Consider the following 12,758-nt stretch of genomic DNA (forward strand, 5'->3'; position numbering starts at 1 on the left):
TGTAATTCATAAATGTAGTTTACATCTACGTGGAGTTTACTCCATTCAGTAAATATGATGAGAATAGCTGAAGTGTACTGAAGGCTTACTAGAGGAAAGGCACTATTTTGATCACTTTACCTTCATTATCACAACTGCAGTGTATGATTGGTACTGTTGTTACCCTTATGTTATAGGTGAGGATCTAGGTGCAAGATGATGGCTGAGCCATAATTTAGGTCCAGATCTGTCCCCCTAATTACACCTCCCTGAAAGGTTCATGGCGGGGCTTCAGAGAAACTACATGGAAAATGTGGTGTATATACATACATACCTGCCTTTCAAGACGTTGTTGAGGGAGTTTGTAGCTCACCAAAGGTTAAGAACCACTAGTATAGTTGCTCTCCATCCTTTGTGTCCCACATTATGAACTTCTTTGCATGGGGCATGTGTTAGGCTATCTGCCTGAGAGCCTTTATCATCCACAGAGTTGTGTTGGCTTAGACAAAAGAGAAATTAAAAATGTGAGAGCCTAGCCTGATGAGTGTTGGAGTTTTTCTTTTCTGATTTTAAGTTTCAAGCATTGTCAGGTGTATCATGCCCCTATAGCCTGCACAAGTTCTGGCCTTTGTGCGTCCTGTGTGCACATCTGGCTAGGAGATAAATCAAGGCTCCCAGAAGTGGATCTTGGTCCTGCCTTGGGTCTGAGTTGAGGTATCCTTCTCAGAGCATCTTACCATGCCCTTTGAGAGGCTGAGCTCTGAATTGGACATCCTTTCAGGAAGAGTTGACACTGCACAAGGTATTTAAAACAGAAACATCTTGGGGCTGGACCTGTGGCGTAGCGGTTAAGTGTGCGCGCTCCGCTGCTGGCAGCCTGGGTTCGGATCCCGGGCGCACACCGACGCACCGCTTGTCAGGCCATGCTGTGGCAGCGTTCCACGTCAAGTGGAGGAAGATGGGCACGGATGTTAGCTCAGGGCCAGCCTTCCTCAGCAAAAAAAGAGGAGGATTGGCATGGATGTTAGCTCAGGGCTGATCTTCCTCACACACACACAAAAAAGCAAACATTTCATTGGCTTTATTGAGAGTATGTCTTAGAAGGGCTTAGATTGATGAAAAGTTCACGCAGTATTTCAGTATAATCTTGGGTAAGTAAAAGTCCAAGAGGCCTTGAGAGGTGACTTTACCTTTTTGAAAAGCTCTAATTCAGGATCTATTGGCTTGGACAGAAGGAAAATTAAAAACATGGGACCCTTACCTAACGATTATTTGAATGTTTTTCTTTTCTGTTTTTTAAGTTTCAAGTGTCGTCAGATGTATCACGCCCCCACAGACTGCGCCACAATCCGGAAATGGCTCACGAAATGTGCGGATGACTCTGAAACAGCCAACTACATTAGTGCTCACACTAAAGACGTAAGGACTGTATCTTACCTGTCATGGATCTGCCCTCTTGAGTGCTGCCCAGGGCCTTGCCTGGGAGATTTGCCATCTGAAATCAGAACACCCTTGCTGGAGGCTGCAGACCCTTGCCCAGACTTGGCAGAGTTTGCAGCAGTTTATCATAGTATGCATTGGGTGCATTTATTTTAATAAAATGCTGAAATGCCTGGAAAAGTTTGAGCCAAAGGGGAACTAAATAGAAGAAAACTAGGTTTTATTGAATGCCCCCCAGGCTTTAACAGCCCTGGAGGGAAGTGGTTGATAGCCACACCTAATAAATAACAAGGCTCTTAATGCAAGCCCAGGCCTGCCCAATTCTCATTCTGAGTTTTCCCATGGGAAAGCATGGCCTGCAGCCCCTTGAGCCCTGGATGACTTGGCACCCAAGGCTGAACCCTATGCCAGTCATGCGCTAAGTTTATGTACTCACAAGCACAGCTGTGACCATGACATCATCAAACATCGTCTGTTTCATGGCAGTGGGAGAGCATAGCATCAGACTTATCTTTGCGTTGCTGGTATCTCTCAAATAAGAGTGAGCAAGCCTCAGAGGTTGTTTCCATGCCGTCTTCTGGAAGCAGAAGTCGAGGCATACTGACCAGGACTTAGTCCATTGTGGCAGCTCCTGTGCTGCCTTGGCGTTCTTCCCAAGCAGGCAGGCTTTCTGCTGACTCAGCTTGTGCTTAATCTGAGCAGACTTGTGGCAGAGACAGATGGTGGAAGACTTAGTGGGGCTCAGCTGGTGCTTGGAGTGTTTCAGAGCCAGACATGCTGACCTCATTTCCTTGAATTGCTGTTCCAGCCTCAGCGACCCGCCATATTTAAGTGAGATACTCCTCCCCAGAAGTGCTCGCACGATGAGCTGCTGGGCACGGGTGCCAGGAGCTTTGTGTAATTTGTCTTAGAACAAGCCTGATGGTGTGTGAGCCTAATGGCGCCCTTCTGTCTCCTCAGTGTCCCAAGTGCAACATCTGTATTGAGAAGAACGGAGGCTGCAATCACATGGTGAGCAGAAGCCTGTACCTTTTGCATATGTGACATGGAGCCTTTGGTCAGCGTGCCCTTAACATATTCTCTTCTGTTTCCTTCTGACAGCAATGCTCCAAGTGTAAACACGGTGAGTCCTAGGCTTGGTGCACAAGGCCCAGTGGCACATTCTGTGTTTCTTGTGCATGGGTCTCCATTACTTGTTTAGTGAGTACTTTTGTAGTAAAGTGACAAAACAAAGTGCCCCCTCAGTCACTTTTAGTCATAATAACCAGCATAAAGCAGCTCTTGATTATTTATTTATCTATTATTTTTGGTCCCTTTTATAATACCACTGCCATCTTGCTCACACATGTAGTCAGAAGTCAAGGTTGGGATGACTCTTAGACCTCATGATCCTCAGTCATCCAAGGAGAAGGTTTTAGCGTGTTCTTTTTATTTTTGCCAAGGCAGGTAAGTAGCATAGAGCTTATCTGTGCTACCTTAAAGGTACCTTTTAGAGCAGGCTATACACAGTTTTACCAGAGATAGTAAAATAGTTTTCCTTTGAGGTTTTATAAAGTTCCCAGAGGGGGTTTTGATTTGGCCTTTCAGGTCTCCTTCATCTTTCAGCAGTAGGTTACATAGAACCTCTTGGTTTTCCCTTTCTTCCTGCCAGATCAGGTAAAGAAATAAAGTTCCTTCAAGTAGAAAATATGTCCAAATAGGTAGATTTCCTACACAGCTGCTTAGATGCTGACCAGGAGGCCCTGAGAGTTTCTTTTTCTAAGGGCTCATCTAATGCTATTCCTGTGTTTTCCCAGGAACCCACTATAATCAGAGTGGACATGGCAAGGTCTTGGAAGGGAACAGTGACTCTGAAGGGTAGAATGAAGAGATAGGCCAAGGGTAGTGGCATTTTTACTCATTGGTATCCCATTTTATCTTTCTGTATGTGTTTGAGTGAAAGGGATGTGTATTAGCCACTTAGAATCGTGCATAAGACACACATACAGTTTAAAGAGAAATGACAAAATGAACACCCCAGTACTGACCACATTTCTAGTACCTAGGAAGTCCCTTGTATGTCCCTTCCCGGTCGTAGTCTCCCCATCCCTCACCACCCAGAGTTAACTATCATCCCTTGCATTGCTGTATAGTTTTACCACCTCTATGGGCAACCCTAAGCAGTGTAGTGGTATTTAAAACAGTAGCAAGCACAACCTAGCTGATTAAAGAAAGAACAATATTGCCAGTGTTCAATGAAAGCTCCCAGAAGAAGAGAAATGAATGACCTCAGGGTCTCTGGGTTTGGCTTTAGCTTTCCAAAATTTTACAAGAACCCCTTTTGGGAAGTCAGTGAGCCAACTTATGGGAGTGAATCCTGGGAAACAGGTGTACCATTGTCAAAAGTCTTTGGCAAACACGGAATATAGATCAGGGAGGCCGGCCGAGTGGCATAGTGGGTAAGTTCACTTGCTCCACTTCGGCGGCCCGGGCTTCGCAGGTTCAGATCCCAGGTGCAGAACTACACCACTCATCAAGCCATGCTGTGGTGGCGACCCACATACCAAATAGGGGAAGATTGTCACAGATGTTAGCTCGGGGCCAGTCTTTCTCAAGCAAAAAGAGGAGGATTGGCAACAGATGTTAGCTCAGGGCCAATCTTCCTCACCAAAAAAAAAGAATATAGATCAGGTACTAGACATCTAACCAGACTATGGTTGGCTCCCCTCCACTAGACTACAATAATTGTTTGGCTATATAGCATCCATAGGGAATCTTTTTTTCCCTTCTTTGTTTCCTCATTGTGGAAGCAGAGTCATAATTCTGAGTATGCACTATTGGGTAGCTTTACGTTTTATAGCAATATGCTTTTTTTTGAAAAGGGGAAAAGCTTTTATTCCCAGTTTCACATACAAAATCTTCCTAGGACAGGTGGTGTGAGGGTGGGAGATAGTTAAGAGGGCAAATGTGTGTTCTAAATGACCTGGTGGGCCTCAGCTGGACAAATTTCTGCTTCTCACGGTGGCATTGACACATCAGACCAGTGGTCTTATACCGTCAGCATCTGCCTGTGTTGGATTAAAAAGGCACAAAGCGTATGTGCTCATGGAACTGAGAATATCCGTAGACAGTTGCTCAGATTGACGAGGCCAGGCTACAGGGACAGTGGGATTTGACAGGGATGAGAGGTGCATATTCCTCCTGGATAGAGGCGCCCTTGAGAAGTTCTGGTCAGATGACGCCCCCCTGGAGCAGAGTTTGTCTGTCCCACTGCTTTGCCTATGCCTTTGGAGGAATATGGGCTTGTCTCATGGGTGTAAATGCCTCTTTCTCTTTTCTGCAGACTTCTGCTGGATGTGTCTAGGAGATTGGAAGACCCATGGCAGCGAGTACTATGAGTGCAGTCGGTACAAGGAGAACCCCGACATTGTCAACCAGAGCCAGCAAGCCCAGGCCAGAGAGGCCCTCAAGAAGTACTTGTTCTACTTTGAAAGGGTAGGTGTCCTCTCATGCACCTGCTCCTTGAGGGTGGGCTTCTTGCAGTTGGCCTGCTGGGGTGAAATTCCCAGTGACTGGTAGCCAGAGCCAGCATGTGCACACAGAAATTAGGGAATGGAGCTCCTGCAGCAGCCCTGGGTGATCCCTCCATAGCTCTGGCATTCAGGCTCCATAGGGCAGCCATGGCTGACAAGGAAGGATGTGGTGCCGACCTTGTTTGAATGATGGATTGAAGGACAATGAAGGACCATTAGACAGTCTTTTCCATCCAGTGTCATCTTAATAGTCAGATTTAGAGGGCAGTTCCTCCCAGGGAGACCCTTCAGAAGCCCACAGAGCATGGCACATTTGGTTTCTAAGCACAGTAGACCAGTGGGTACCTAGCTTTGCTTAGTCCTCAGGGCGGGAGCCCTGTTGCCCCAGAGGGGTAGAGTGATGTGGCAGTCTTAACAGCTGCTCTGGACAGGGTTAGTAGCGTGGACTGAAGAAGTCCCCCTCCTGCACTCTCAAGGAGTCACAGTCCCTGTAAGTTATATGAGGCTGTGGCCATGCCCTGCCAGCCGAGTTGTCTATTCTGAACTCCTTTGTGGACCTCTGCACCTTCCTGGGACTCCTGCAGCTTTCTCCTTCCTCACCTGTAGTGGGAAAACCACAATAAGAGCTTACAGCTGGAGGCACAGACATACCAGCGGATTCATGAAAAGATTCAGGAGAGGGTCATGAATAATCTGGGGACGTGGATCGACTGGCAGTACCTACAGAATGCTGCCAAGCTCTTGGCCAAGGTCTGTACCACCTCACTCTTCCGATCCCTGGTTTGATGCCTGGCCTTGTCAGGTTCAGACCTCTGAGGATGGGAGGCACCTTAGGGGGCAGGGGGATTCAGCACCTGTGCAGCCCTGCATGCTTCTGCTTATGGGTCCACATTTCCTTGGGCTGCGCCCACTGAGGACCCAGCCCTCTGCTGAATGTACGGGGGATTTCCAAGAAGAGTACTCCACTGCCTCTGCCTGCAGGGAAAGAACTGTGGGGAAAACGAGAGCCCTTTTCTCTTTTGTCGCATCCATGCATCGTTCAAAGGAAAATAAGAGATTGTCTATGGATAAGTATTGAGATAGATGTGTGGACTCTGATGTCCGACTTGAGGGAAGAGCCACTGAGGCAGCTACTGGTAATAAATCACAGTTTGAAAGGGAACTTTGGGTGTTCTGTGACCATTTTTATTTCAGTTTTTCCCACGTTGTCCCCCAATTCATCCTTTATTTGGCTTGGCTCATTTCCTTCAGGCCCATATCTGTAGAGCCAGGCTAATTTGCATGGTGGGATAAGAATTGTAAAAGCCACCTGAGGTGCATGTAGGTTAGAATCATAGACAAAGGTACCTTCTCTTCTCTCCTATTGCAGTGTCGATACACCCTGCAATACACATACCCGTATGCATACTACATGGAATCTGGACCCAGGAAGAAGCTGGTAAGGCAAAGCAGTCCCTCTACCCTGCACTCTTAGCTTCAGAGGTAGCCTTGTCTACCAGCACTTTGCAGGAGAACAGGGACCAGACCTTGGTTATTGGGAGGGCAAAATCAAAACAAAACTGTCAATTTTAAAATTTCATTTTTCCTCTAGACATGTCCAAAATAGATTTCAGGTGCTGGCATTTTGTGTAATAGTAAGGCAGATATACTGGAGCCCCTGAACCACTGACCATATTTAGAAGGCGACTGGCTGAAAAGGTCTTTGGCCATTTGGGAGGCCAGTGCCCATGTTTTGGGAGGATATCCAGCATGCATGTCCCTAAATTATAGTGGACTTTTTTACATCTTTGTATAATTCTTCATCTAAGATATGGCTTGTTTCCTCCTATTATAAAGTAATTCACATATATTGTTTAAATGTTGGAAAACGTTTTCATCATCCATAATCCCACCAGGAAGAAATGACCACTGTTAGCCTTTTCCAGCTTTGTAATATTATTATTATTTCTATAATCAAGGTTATATAACATTTTATTGTTACAACAGTTTATTGTTGCAGCTATCCTTATTTATCAAACTGGTACATACCATTTTTTAATAGTTGCATAAATGTTCCATTATATGGTCGTACCATCATTTGGGGCATTTATTGTTTCTATTTTTCACTATTATGAATAAGACATTGAGGAGCATCTTTGTGCATAAAACTTGGATGTACGATTACTAAGTCAGATGGTTTGAATATTTTTAAGACTCTTGATTTGCAGAAGGGCTGAAAAAAATGAAGTATTCAGTGACTACAGTGTCTGTGAATTTCCATTTTGACTTGTTTTTGCAGCATTTGTTTCCTTATATGTTGGGAGCAATCTTTTCAGTAGCTTAAATTCTCCTTTCTTTGATGGGGGAGGGTGAGTGTGGCCTTGCAATTTGGCTGTACTTTTCAGATAGTCTTTTGATTGGATTCTGGCTCTGGGTACAGGAGCTAGCACTGCTCTTGGAGGACAGTATCAAGGTTTTCTGTAGCTCATGCGAGCCTGAGGTGCTGCGTCTGCCCCTCCATCTGCAGGCCCTGCCCCGGCTACAGCCCCCTCTCCTTTTGACCCTCCTGCTCTACCCATACAGTTTGAATACCAGCAGGCTCAGCTGGAGGCTGAGATCGAAAACCTGTCATGGAAAGTGGAGCGTGCAGACAGCTATGACAGAGGGGTAAGTGCCTGCTGTGCTCTTGGACCCACTATTGCAGGCGAGGGAGGACTGGCATGTTAACAGGTGATGGGGTTGTTGGCATGCGGACTGGAAGCTGCTGCTGAGAAGGGTGGGAAGGGCAGTGCTTTTGACTCTTCGGAGCCCCTTACCTGGTGGGTGTGGCTTTGGCTGCTTCCTGCTCATGGGACTTTTCCGTGCCAGCATCTATCTTGCTTCCCTGGTGCAGGATTTAGAGAACCAGATGCACATAGCAGAGCAGCGGAGGAGAACCCTGCTGAAGGATTTCCATGACACGTAGGTTGGGACACGGATGTGCCGGAGTGAGGAAGATGTGGCTGCGAGGTCTCCTGGCTGCCATGCTGCATGCTGCAGGCTCTTCCTTTCACGACCCCAGGCAACAGCCAGGGCACCACTCCTGAGAGACACTGGCCACACACTTCTTAGTCGATTTCTGTTTTCTTCTCATCTTTTTGCTTTTTATTTCTATCAGGGTAGAGGCCATGTTGAATTGGCCACTTTTCAGGACTTTTAATTCCCCTGGATGGTTGTTGGGAGGGAGGGAAAGTTTTTTCTGAATGACTATTAATAGTATTAGAGCATTACAACTTACATAATTTTCAAAAGTTGTACAATTATACAAAAAAGGGCAAACAAACCATAGAATTACACAGAACCCTTTTTAAAAATAAATTGGCATTGGAGTGTTTTACCTTCTAGCTATTTTACTTAGAATGTAATATATACTGCCTGCCCATCCTGGCTCAGAATTGTCTACTGCAGGAGGGCCCCACAGTGGTCTCTGCTTTCCAGATTCATATGTGTTTGGTCACAGCTAGAAGTCCCAGTCGAAGAGCATGGTTGGCAGGTGGGGAATTGAGTTGGCCTGTGTAACAGGCATGGAGCACAGGGAATCACATCATGCCTTCTGACTGGTCCTTGTAGACCCTTTTGTGGTCAGGTGTACCTGCCTTACCTTGGTAGTGAGGAGACAATACAGAATAGGGTCTTGCTATAGGGTGTTCTCATCTCTGACAGTGCTGCATATCTGTGGGCTCATCTTTATTCTTGAAAATGACGTCTACCTGAGTCTGGCTACTGAGGCCACAGCCCACAGCCGAGCATAGATGGCCTTGTGGCCCTCTAGACCAGGGGACACGAGTTCAGCACGGTGTTTCCTTTTGTCTCCTAAAGATAGAAATGCACTTTTAAAGGGAATCATTCCCCAAAATAAATTTGTTTCACCTTGGTCCCTTCTTTTGTGCCGATGTTCTTGTGGTGTACCTCTGACCAGGTTCACATGTGGCCATACCTGGCACTGTCCTGCTACACTCTCTTCTGGTAAACTTCAGGGTGAGAGTTCAGCATGGCCCTCCCAAGGGCACTGGTCTCCCTGGCTCAGGGGCCTTGTTTGCACAAGTTATTTTCCTGGATTCCTGTGTTACCTGGAGTGTGTCCAGCAGCTGCTCTAGAGGTTGGGTGCTCTCCCCCTTGCCTGGTTCCAGCTGTTGAAGGACACCATCTTTAGGGTCTGGGAGTCTGAGGCCAGGAGGGTCCAGGGAAGAGGGCCAGCTTTTGCATAGTTGAGTGCAAAGGAGCAAGTGGTTTGCATGATGTCCTACTTGTCCTGAACCTGGTCCAGTGGTCCTTTGAAAAGTTACATCTGTGATTCTTGCAGTTTCTTTGGCTTTGTTCAGTGCCTCTACTCTGAGGCTAGCAGAGCCTGTCTATACTTGACAGGGCCTCCTTGACCTCCTGGAAGAGTTGCTTGGGAGATCTGTGAATATTGTGTTGGAAATTCTTTGATATCCAAACATTTTCACCTCAGCAATTTCCCAGGTGCCATGTAAACTGTAAACTGAATCACTCTTGAAGACAGAGAACAGCTGTGAATCTGGGGTCATGGGTATATGGTTGGCTACAGGCTCCCTTTCTACCCCCCTCAGGTTTTGTCTCTTCCTGTCATCTCCTGTAAGGGAGGAACTGTGGGGTGAGGTGAGAGAATAAGTTAGGAATGTAGCAAATGAACCCAGAATTGGACAGTGGAGAGCTAACTGAACGAGGAGAGTACCTGCTGCAGGACCTAGGGGTGGGATGTGAATGCTGTGCTGGCACATGGGAGATCCTGGTGTCTGGATCCTTTATCTCTCCACTGAATCTTTTCTGTGTCACCGCCATGGCGCGGACCCGAGTTGCAGCTGTGTACCGTAAGTCACACCCTGAGCATCGCTGGGCATTTTTTGGACTGCACAGCCACCATGTAGTGCACTTGAATCCAGCTGTGGCTCCAGCCACTGAAGCTGTGGGAAGTTCTGTGCCTAGACTACAGCATGCAGCCCTTGACCTGTGGAGAGCTTCCTTTTGTGCCCCCAGTGGCTGTCTTTCATTAACATCATCAGGAAGATGGGAAAGGTCAGGCAGAATTTTTCTGCCCTACAAATAGAAGATAAAGGAAGGCACAGTGTTTTCATGAATTTGCCATATCTTTGTTTTCTTTGAGAAAAAGTTGAGGCAATGTCATCTGCTCAAAGTTGAGTTGGTTTATTCAAAATAAACTGAAATTTTCTGATTATAAAAGTGTGTGTAGTCATTCTTCACAGGATCCAAGTAGCCTCCTGAGCCAACACCCCAGGGAGTTCTGGCCATTGAGCACCAAATGAGGGCCTTCCTGTTGGGCAGCCCCCTCCAGATGGCTGTGAAGGCCCCACTGCTCTGACTCTGCTCTGCCTTTCTTCCCTTTCTGGGGATGGGGCACCTGTGGAGAAAAGTAGAATATCCTGGCAGTTTTGGCTCTCCTCCTTCCCTGGCTGCAGACTGAATCATTCCCCACCACAAATAGATCCCAGGATTATGGTAGGGTCCTGATTCGAATGCCCTACAGCCCCTGAGCCCCTCATTCAGAAGACCCCTGGGTCCTTCCAAAGCAGGTGTGGGAGCCTAGGGCCGTGGAGTATGGCAGGGGGAGTTGTGGCTTCACAAGGACACTGGGGTTACGAAGAGAGGACCAGACAGAAACGGAAGTGTTTGGAGTTTAATCCTAACGGTTGAGGACAGGAAATGGGAGTTTGGGTTTTGATTAAAGGGGTCCACATTTGTAGTGTCAGGAGTGGTAGCAACTTCAGTGATAGCTCGGAGGTTAAGGCTCCAGAGCTGTGGGCAGCATGCAGAGGGCAGTCAAGGCCAGAGAGGCCCCAGACACTCCCAGTCTGAACTCCACAGCTGCTCTGCTTGGCACCTGGCATACAATGGTGTGCAAAAGACACATGGGCTTTTATCCTCTAAGAGCCTGTAGAACATGAGAGGTACAGATGGAATTGGTCACTAGTGAATGTTTTCACTGAGGCAGCAAGGCCAAGGGCTGAAGGGCCACTCTTGCAGATCAGTAGGCAGGGTACCATGACCTTGGCACCATACCCTTGGTGATCTTTAAAAAGAGCAAGAGAAGGGGCTGGCCTGGTGGTATAGCGGTTAAGTGCGTGTGCTCCACTTTGGCGGACCAGGGTTCGCAGGTTCCGATCCCGGGCGCGCACCGATGCACCACTTATCAAGCCGTGCTCTGGCGGTGTCCCATATAAGGTAGAGGAAGATGGGCACAGATGTTAGCCCAGGGCCGGTCTTCCTCGGCAAAAAGAGGAGGATTGGCATTGGAAGTTAGCTCAGGCTGATCTTCCTCACACACACACAAAAAAAGAGCAAGAGAAGATAGCACATTCTAGCAAGGTCTAGAGGAGAGATTTTCCATGTAGTCCCCAGGGTTCATGCAACAATCTGAGCATTGCCTATGTACTGGGCTCTATTTTGGGCACTGAGGACACAGCCATTGATCTTGGCTTGTTAGACCAGTCCTTATCCCCACAAGACAGTCACACTAACGGTCACTGACTACATACCCACTTACTCCTTACAGCAGCCTTGTGATGTAGGTGCTCTCACAGTCCACATTACATAGCTGTTCATAATAAGTAATTTGCCCAAGGTCATTTGTAGTAAATGGCAAAACAAAAAAACGTTCACTGTTAGAAGCTGGAAAGTAAGTCTAATTTTTGTAATACAGATTAGAACACAGCTCAGCACAAGGCTCAGATTTGACTGTATCAGCAATTGAGTATGAGACTGCCACCCCCATGAAGTGAGCCAGCCTGAGTGGTGAGAGGTTTAGGTATCAAAAGGGCCATAGGTTTAAAAGGCCAAGAAATTAGTTTATGATGTTGTGAAATTCCCACAACCAACAGCAGGTGGAGCAGAAATAGAGGGTGAGGCAGTAACCCCACACACACCTGCTTGCCTTGGGTTGTCTGGTAGTGTTAGCAAAGATGGAGCTGTGCGTGTTAGTAGGCAAAGCTCAATTGGATACAGGTAATAGAATGGAGTTCAGACAAATAGCTTAAGGAATATGGGGATTTTGTGGTGATCTAATTATAGGTTTTATTTTTTTGAGGAAGATTGGCCTTGTGCTAACATCTGTTACCAATCTTTCTCTTTTTCCTTTTTCCCCCCAAAGTCCCAGTACATAGTTGTAGAGTTGTAGCTCTTTTTTTTTTTTTTTTTTTGGTGAGGAAGATCAGCCCTGAGCTAACATCCGTGCCAATCCTCCTCTTTTTGCTGAGGAAGACTGGCCCTGGGCCTAACACCTGTACCCATCTTCCTCCACTTTATATGGGACGCCGCCACAGCACGGCCTGACAAGCAGTGCATCGGTGCCTGCCCGGGATCCGAACCCGGGCCACCAGCAGTGGAGTGGGCGCACTTAACCCCTGTGCCACGGGGCCGGCTCCTAGTTGTAGCTCTTCTATGTGAGACACTGCCTCAGCATGGCTTGATGAGTGGTAAGTAGGTCCCCGCCCAGGATCTGAACTGGCAAACCCGGGCCGCCAAAGTGAAGCACAGGAACCTAACCACTACGCCACTGGGCCGGCCCCTAATTATAGGTTTTAAAAGGCTAAAGAGGAAATGGTCTTAACATTTATTTATGTGTACCAGAAAATCACAACATCTTGGTAAAATTGTGACTCGGTTGGTATTTATCATATTTAAGAACTTAGGAGATTAATATGATTTTGGAAAAATTTACTTGTTTCTATTGTACTGTTGTACTCAGAAATTGAAAGACTTCTGACCTAACTAGAGTGGATTAAAGACAAACTGCAGGATGGGCCGGCCCCGTGGCTTAGCGGTTAAGTGCGC

General features: G+C 47.0%; 1 protein-coding gene across 8 annotated transcripts in view; it reads left to right on the forward strand.

Moving 5' to 3' along the window:
* ARIH2 (ariadne RBR E3 ubiquitin protein ligase 2) overlaps nt 1-10,151 on the forward strand; it is a 56,395-nt gene extending 46,244 nt beyond the window's left edge. For 7 of the 8 annotated variants that reach the window (XM_058557883.1, XM_058557874.1, XM_058557912.1 and 4 more), the window contains 8 exons: nt 1,281-1,398; nt 2,380-2,430; nt 2,521-2,542; nt 4,742-4,893; nt 5,538-5,681; nt 6,301-6,369; nt 7,494-7,577; nt 7,804-10,151. In XM_058557883.1, coding sequence (XP_058413866.1) covers nt 1,281-1,398; nt 2,380-2,430; nt 2,521-2,542; nt 4,742-4,893; nt 5,538-5,681; nt 6,301-6,369; nt 7,494-7,577; nt 7,804-7,875 — 712 coding nt within the window. In that variant the 3' untranslated portion in view covers nt 7,876-10,151. Of the gene's footprint in view, nt 1-1,280; nt 1,399-2,379; nt 2,431-2,520; nt 2,543-4,741; nt 4,894-5,537; nt 5,682-6,300; nt 6,370-7,437; nt 7,578-7,803 lie in introns of all 8 variants that reach the window. The other variant, XM_058557903.1, reaches the window with a different exon arrangement.
* Nucleotides 10,152-12,758: the final 2,607 nt, after the last annotated feature.

The sequence above is a fragment of the Diceros bicornis genome, chromosome 2, assembly GCF_020826845.1.
Source record: "Diceros bicornis minor isolate mBicDic1 chromosome 2, mDicBic1.mat.cur, whole genome shotgun sequence".
Lineage (NCBI taxonomy): Eukaryota > Metazoa > Chordata > Mammalia > Perissodactyla > Rhinocerotidae > Diceros > Diceros bicornis.